An 8211-nucleotide genomic window follows, 5' to 3' on the forward strand; every position below is an offset into this window, starting at 1 on the left:
GTCACTCCAAAAGACCTGAGTCTCCTCAGGAGTGTTACGGCAGTTTCCTGTAAACAATGATCAAGTAAAGAGTAACCAGGCAATAACTTGAAGCAGAAACAGAGTCTCTCAGTCTCTCTCAAAAGGTGGAAGTTTATTCACGTGCACAGTGGATAAACACCCTCTCTCTCCCTAAGACAAGGTCGTTCTGTCCCTACCTAACTTTACAATTTACAAAGTACACCTTTTATAGGTGGTAACAAACATAAGATAATCACAACCCAAATCAGCTCAAAAAGAGATAGACCAGACTATCACGTCTGTGACGGTTCCAGCCATCTCTTCAGAGGCTTAATCAAAGACCATTTCCACACCGAATCCGGTCCTGACGCATTAATTGATGATTAAGAGGCGCCGGACAGTAGATATTCAGTGTAATCAGGACCCCATATTCTTATCCCATCTGCACACAGGAGAACAACAAAGATATTAATTCCGTGACATGTCATGGCCTAAAACAACATTAGAATGACATGACCCATTTTCTGCCATTACAGGAGGTAGAGACGACTCTGGCTCTTCCTGTCAGTGCGTCTGTGTTATGAGTCCAGTCCAGTCCAGTTTGTGGTTCAGATGAACACCCAGGTACTTGTATGAGTCCACTCTCTCAATGTCCCGTCCCTGGATGTTCACTGGTGAGGGGGCAGTGGGGTGGCGTCTGCCCCCTCACCAGTGAACATCAGACAGAGATATAGAGGGAGGGAGACAGAGAGAGAGGGAGAGAGAGGGAGAGACGCAGACGCTCTAGCATTATCGAGTGTCTGCGTAATTCTTTAGGCTTTATTCTTTAGGCTTTATTCTTTAGGCTTTATTCTTTAGACTTTTGTGACGGAGCCAGTTGAGAGAGAGAGAGAGGGGGGGAGAGGGAGGGGTAGAGGGAGAGAGGGAGGGAGAGGGGGAGAGAGGGAGAGAGAGGGAACCTTGTGTATGAAATGTGCTCTACAAATAAACTTGCCTTGCCATGCTGTGTTGTTCCCTGATGATTGCATCTGCATCCCACCATTTGATTAATTGGAGACGCTCCTTGTCTCATGATGGGTTATTTTTTTCAAATGTTTTCTTTTATTGATTTGCTGAATTATTTGATGATTTAATTTGATTTTTTAAACATTTTATATGTTTTTGGGGGGTTACGTTCTAATAATTTGTGAGGTTGCGCGTGGCGCCTCTTTAGTGTGATCACATGTGGATGTGATCAAAAGGGGGAATTGTGAATATATCCAAATTATTGTCATGCATTTATATTATATTTCTCTGTCCTATTCATCATATGGGTCACAATGTTCTTACTGCACTTTCTGTGTACTTTCTCATTATCTGTGGACTGGTGTAAACAATCTTAAAACTCATGCCATGCCATTTTATCAGACCCAAGCAACAGCTACTGTATATAAAACAGTTAAATCTTGTTGAAAGTCGAATCTCAGCTACAATACAAACAACATGCTTCTGTTTTACCTGTTTTTCCCTGTTTTTATCAAATAAAGACCTTGAGAACGATTCTCGCCTCTCGCAGTCTGTTATAGACTAAACTTTGACATAGTTTAGTTCTACACGGCCATCATTGAGTCCATCCGCACCACCTCCTTCACCGTGTGGTACGCTGGAGCAACAACCAGGGACAAACAGAGACTTAAGCGCATTGTGCGCTCTGCTGAGAAGGTGATCAGCTGCGGACTTCCATCTCTGCAAGACCTGTACGTCTCCAGGTCGGATCACAGCCAACCCTTCTCACCCTGGACATGGACTATTTGAGCCACTCTCCTCAGGCAGGAGGCTACGGTCCATCCGGACCAGAACCTCCCGCCACAAGAACAGTTTTTTCCCCTCTCCCGTTGGGCTCATGAACACTTCTTTCACTTCACTACATCACTTTACCATAATTTAATCACTCACTCCACTATTCACTTTCTACACAACATATGTATATCTGTACAACTGTACATTTTTGTACTTATTAAGCAATATTTTATTTCTATTGTATTCTTATGTCTTTAATCTGATAATTTTTTTTAAATCTTATATCTTATTGTTATGACTTATTCATTGTTTATTGTTTTATTGTTTTATGTTGCACTGAATCATAAAGACAAATTCCTATGTTTGTGATGTGTTCATTGACAATAAACCTATTCTGATTCTGATTAGCTATGACTAAAATACATTAATTCTGATAAAACAGTTGCAGGCTTTACGCACTACGACACAGACTTGACGCTCCAACATGACGCATTTCTCACAACTTCAACTATTTTGCTAACTGCGGCCGAGCGCTGCACAGCAGAAAAAAATGGCTAGGACCAGGCAAGAGGTAGAGCCCACCTTTCAGTAAAGACAAAATTAACGAATAATCTGCGAACTTTACTATGTGCTGATTCTCATCTCTGATATATATATATATATATATATATATATATATATATATATATATATATATTTCAACTCTCTCCTAACCATGATCGATCTCAGTATGATTGTAAGGTGAGCATGAGCACCAATGTTAAAAAGAAAAAATGGATTATTGAGTAAAATAAATATATATATATATATGTATACTTCCCTGCATTAAGTATACCACCATGCAGGCATCTACAAGAAAAGTAGTTGCAGAATCTGAGTATTTACATTTTATTTTCTGAATTTTAAAAGATAGAGGGCATACAAATGAATGACATATCTGTATTTCAGTTGACAGTGAATTATGTTAAAGATTACTGTCTGCTGCCACTGTGAAACAATAGAAAGAAAGAACAGAGGAAAAACATGATGACCAGAAGACCAAGGGTTTTTGCGGCTTTCATTTCAGTTTTCGGAACCGTTTTAGCCCCACTGTGATGAATGAGATTTGAGAGCGCATTGCACGAGCTTGGGATACAGCTACTACAAATACTCTTATATATAAAAATTACAATTGGTTGTCCAAGTACATTTCGTAATATCCAAACAACATGAATAGTTGAAAATGTCCAACACAGCAAAATGCACACTTTTACTCGTGTTACTGTAACTTTGAAAGGGTATAAAATGGCTATGTACCGATCCACAGAAATAATAACCAAATTTCTTAGTGAGGCGCTAACAACAAGGAAGCTACAGAAGTTAACTTTATTCTCTCCCATAAGATTTCCGTGCCTGTCTTTGATTTATTTTTTTCAAAGGCCGTGGATGCAGAGCGGCGGCGCGGTCAAATGGCCCAGCAGTTTCAGGAACCGTGGCACTGCCATATATATATATTAGCCTCATGGCTAACCCTAACCCTAACCTTAACCCTAACTTTAACCCTAACCTTAACCCTAACCTTAACCCGGCGCGGTCTAAAACGGCGCGGTCAAATAACGTAGCAGTTTCAGGAGCCGCGGGTGTCAGTAGACACTCCCTTTTTCAAAAATAGGACACTTTCTAAATGCATCTACTTTTATTTAACTATCCTGGTTCATACCGTCTTGCTCTACACAAGTTCATAGAAATAGTTTAATGCTAACAAAATAATTGAGGAATTACATACATATTGTATTACTTCCTGAGTAATACTTTGAGTACTTTTATTAAATGTTTATTTCACTGGAGCCTGGCTTCAAAATCTGCAGTGTAACAATGCTTTTAATAGCTCTTCTAAACCATGGATAACAAAATGCATAGATGATTGGATTTATACAGGAATTAAAATATATCAGCCATATTTCCGTAACCCCTGATGAGTCTGTGAGGCCACTGTCCAATAAAAGAGTAAAAATATAATATGGACAAGAGCAAATTATGAACATGACAATCACCACGCCGAGTGTCCTTGCAGCTTTTAGCTCTGATTTCTTGGTCGCTGAATGCTGCATTGACACAGATGTAACTTGAGAACGCAATGCTCGAGCCTGAGTCACGGCCACCACAAATACTCTCAGATACAACACTGTTATTATACTGATTGGTGCTATAAAAGTCACAAGTAGGTCAAATACTGCTTCAATCTTATTTAAAATAAATAGACATTCTCCGTAACAGGTATCATACATGCCAGGTTGCTGAAGCATCTCCCTCAACAGCCAGATGGCATGAATTATTGAAAATAACCAACAGAAAATCACACAGGCTTGCACACGTATGTAGGTGACTTTTGTGTGGTAAAACATGGGGTCACATATAGCAACATAGCGGTCCATAGATATCATAACCATGTTGCCCACAGAGACACTGGTCACCAGAAAGCTAACAAAGCCATACATGCTACATCCAAAGTCACCCAATAAGAAGCAACCATGATAAAAGAGGATTTCCACCGGCATCGCCAGCATACCCACAATCAGGTCTGAGAAGGCCAAAGAGAGGAGGAGGAGGTTGGTACATGTCTGGAGCTGCCTGCAAGAGAGAAATCTGAATCATAATGAAATACTCAATAATCAGAAAAAAAGTTGTCTCTATGGCATTATAATGGGAATGTTTAGTTTAAGGATAGAAACAGAGGTCTGTAATTTTGTGTGACAGAGACGTGTAATTAATTATAAGAAAAATTACATCACTGTGACGAAATATAAAGAGCTAAATTGATCAAATAAATGGATTATATTTGATAAAAAAGATGACTTTGTTTCATTTGTGAGGACATTTCCTCATTCAAGAGAAATAATATTAGATTTGAATTGCACCATTGCTGTATTGATAGAGGACTGTTGCTCTGCCAACTCCTTCAAATCATGCCTGAAACTCAGGATTGTGTTCTTTAAAATCAAAATGAACTAATTTGCATTCATATCCTGCATTTGAGCTTGAAATAATAAAAAACATAGAATATGTAATCTAACACCAAAACAACATATAAGAAACATGACATGAGTTTTACAATCAACGATGTACCCATAAGCCCATAAGCCTGCAAACACTTTTCTGATAAACTGAACATGCCCATTGTTATAAGAGCATTCTGAATGAAAGTGCGTGTGCAGTGGCTGGTCTCTGCCTGTAGTGGGAGATAGAAATGATGACCAGCAGGTTGAGCAGCACGGTGAGCAGGGTGATGGTGGTGAGCGCAGTGAAGGAAAAGGCTGCATCTGTGTTGGAGTGTTTGATCTTCTTGCACGAGTTGTTGATGAGAGGAAAGCACAGCTCGTCTTCTGGTGTCTCCATGGTGTGTGTGAGAGAGAAGGAGGAGGAGAGCTCTCTCACAACACTTTTATACGTCATATTTTCAGCCACAATGCAAACACAACAGGGAAACATTACAGCAGGGAGGCACCACTCAAGAGATTTGGCAAAGTCTTTCTGTATAAATGAATGATGATTATTGCACCAAATGGTTTTACCACACTATTTCACAATGCTATGAAGACAGCCAGGGTTTTTCAGGTTCAAATAACCATTTTCATGAAAACACAATCAGTATAATAAACCCTGAGTTTTCGTAAAAAGTGCTTTGATGTGCTTTAGTGCACACTTTGTCAACTGTATGTCCAAATAACTCCTCCACAATGTCTTCCATTCTATGAATACTTGGGTCTGAGCCAATTGGCTTTCCTGAAATCAATGTGCATTTTTTTTTTTTTTTTTTAAACATTTATTTGCAGGAACAACAGGTGGCACCATTCCAAAAAAAAGGCTAGGACCAGGCTATGGTCTTTCAGTAAAGACACAATTACAGAAACTCTGCTGCAGCTTGACGCCATTGCCAGCGCCCTCCTTCATTTATTTATTTAGTTTCTGTTTTCATCATATAATGTCCTCTTTGTTAGAACTACTATAGAAATGATATAGTCCAACATTAGACCTGGTTTGGCCCTTGTTTAGAACTGAAAGAATAGTGCTATTATATTATTATATTATACCTGCTTTAATCTGGTGGTGCTCAAAAAATCTTTTCTTAGGTTGTTCTTGATGTGAAAACTGATGTGAAAACATGTTCGACTTACCTGGTGTGAATTTTCACCATGAGGTCAAATAAAGTAAGAATTTCAGTTTGTCTTGGGAAATAATCTGGCAGATTAGGTTTTTATCACCACAAAATGTATAGAGATACTTTATTAAACTTGCCCTCATTTGAAACGAAACTGCACAGTGAATGTATTACAATTACAGACAGTATCACTGTCAGTTGAAATGAGGCTCAAGGAAAAGCTAATCTTAAGTGTTAAAGAATGAATGTGTTGTCTACAAGTTGGTACTAAAAGCTGTGTGGAAAGTTTTACAAGTACCACTGAAAAACTTTATTAGTTTTAATCATCTACAATTAATCAAAATCAGTTTTATTGCCATTGACAGTAAACAATTTACAAACTAGGAACTTGCTTCTGCAAAAAGGTGCATAATAAAACATGAAATAATAAAGTAGAATAAAAGTACCAGGAATAGAAATACAATAAACAACGAGATCAGAACAATGAGTGGTGTAGGAGGTATAGGTCAAGTATTATTTACAGGGATTATTAAAGTGATAGTTGTTATAAAGTGTTTGTGTTAAAGTGAAAGGCAGAGGGACACAAAAATGATCTTGTGGCTGAAGGTTCTGGTCCGGACCGTAGCCTCCTGCTTGAGAGGAGAGGCTGGAATAGTCCATGACCAGGGTTAAAAGGGTCGGCTGTGATCCACTCATGCATGTACAGTATGTGAGGCGTGGCAGAGCGGTTAGCCTCCTAATAAGGAGATCATGGGTGCGATTCCTGGGCCAGATTAACATCACATGATCTCTCCGTGTTACTGTGGGTTCTCTCCGGGTTCTGCGGCTTCCTCCCACCATCCAAAGACATGCATAATAAAGGAAAATTGGCAACATTGAATTAAATCTAGACGATTGTAAGTAATGAATAAGGATGAAAATTGGATTAGATTACAAATCAAGCTCTTTGTACTAGGGATGTCCCGATCCGATCACGAGATGTGATAAAATGTGAATACATGATTATATTTCTGTGATGTATTTTATCTGCATAATAGTGATATTTTATCTGCATCATTAGTCTAAGAGAAGAATGGGTGTGTGACAAACTGCATTTGTGAAGGGGTCGTAAAGATGGGCCAAATGATGTTTACCCTAGGGGGTGTGACAGCCCAGAGGAGTTTGGGTAATGTTTACCCAAGGCTTGATCTCTACGGAAAAATACCAAGTGCCTTGATGTGAGGCTGACCAATGAGAAATGTGACCCGCCTATTCCAGAATATCTAATAAAACCAACCAGCATGGGAAAAAACGGGGTGAGACGCAGGAGGGTCAGCCAGGCTCCTTACAACGGCTTGGCTGACACAGCCCAGCGTTTTCTCCCAAGCTTGCCATACAAATGTCTGATATTTCTGTGTCGTTTCATATTCTAGGTTGAATTGTGTTCTCGATGGAATAGCATCGGTGCATGTCTCATTCCATGACATTTTCTGGTCCTATCGAGCCGGACGACCAGCTGCCTTCGCGGAGATTGACGGGTGAATCGGTGAAGTCTGTGCACAGCTGAAAGAAGTCCACTTTTCCCGTGGCCGCCCATCGCACCTCATTCTCCGCGAGGAGAGCGCGTCGTTTCGAAGCAGCAGGAGAACACAGGCGACGAAGAAGGTCAGACAAAAACTTTGTGTGAAAAAGAGTTAGCCATAAAACGTTTCATGCATTAGTTTGATATTTACTGGAAAAATATTGAAGGCTCTTATGCCCATTTAGGTATTACTGAGGAAATGCCCAGTTAGGTATTACTGAGGAAATGCCCAGTTAGGTATTACTGAGGAAATGCCCAGTTTGATATTACTGAGGAAATATTTTGGGGGTTGGCTTTGTGTAGATAAGTTCTCACATAAAGGAGTTAAATTGCTCACCACGAGTTAAGTTTCTCAACGAAAGCAAGTAATGAAGCCTTATGCCGAGTTGTTACTGACATAAAGATGTGTGAATGTAAGCGCTGTGCACGAGCGAAGTAAGTAAGAGAGAAGTGTGAATGTGTGAATGAGGATTAATAAGTGATTAACTAACAAGTGTGAATCACAATTAATCATACAAGGGTCACAAGGCGTTATTCTGAGAGATCTAAAATTTGCAGTCACGGGTGAATCTTTAAACACCTAGCATTATCTCCGGTGGAAAATCAATAAGAAATTCTACTAGAAGCTTGAGATATGACGTGTCTGTAAAGCAAGTAGCATTTCTCTCAGACGACCGAGACCACATAATGCCAGAATTATCACCCCAAACTGTAAAAAGACAAAGGAAAAGTC

General features: G+C 39.6%; 1 protein-coding gene across 1 annotated transcript; it reads right to left on the reverse strand.

The window, feature by feature from the left end:
* Positions 1–3584: 3584 nt before the first annotated feature.
* LOC140353320 (trace amine-associated receptor 13c-like) lies at positions 3585–5154 on the reverse strand. The gene is made up of 2 exons (XM_072437819.1): positions 4988–5154; positions 3585–4389 (listed from the first exon to the last, which is right to left on the reverse strand). Exons 1-2 carry the CDS (start codon positions 5152–5154, stop codon positions 3585–3587), a joined length of 972 nt encoding a protein of 323 aa, XP_072293920.1.
* Between the last annotated feature and the right edge of the window lie 3057 nt (positions 5155–8211).

Source organism: Eucyclogobius newberryi, unplaced genomic scaffold, assembly GCF_026437365.1.
Source record: "Eucyclogobius newberryi isolate DKJ021-1_F unplaced genomic scaffold, fEucNew1.0.hap1 SCAF_89, whole genome shotgun sequence".
NCBI classification, from domain to species: Eukaryota; Metazoa; Chordata; class Actinopteri; order Gobiiformes; family Gobiidae; genus Eucyclogobius; species Eucyclogobius newberryi.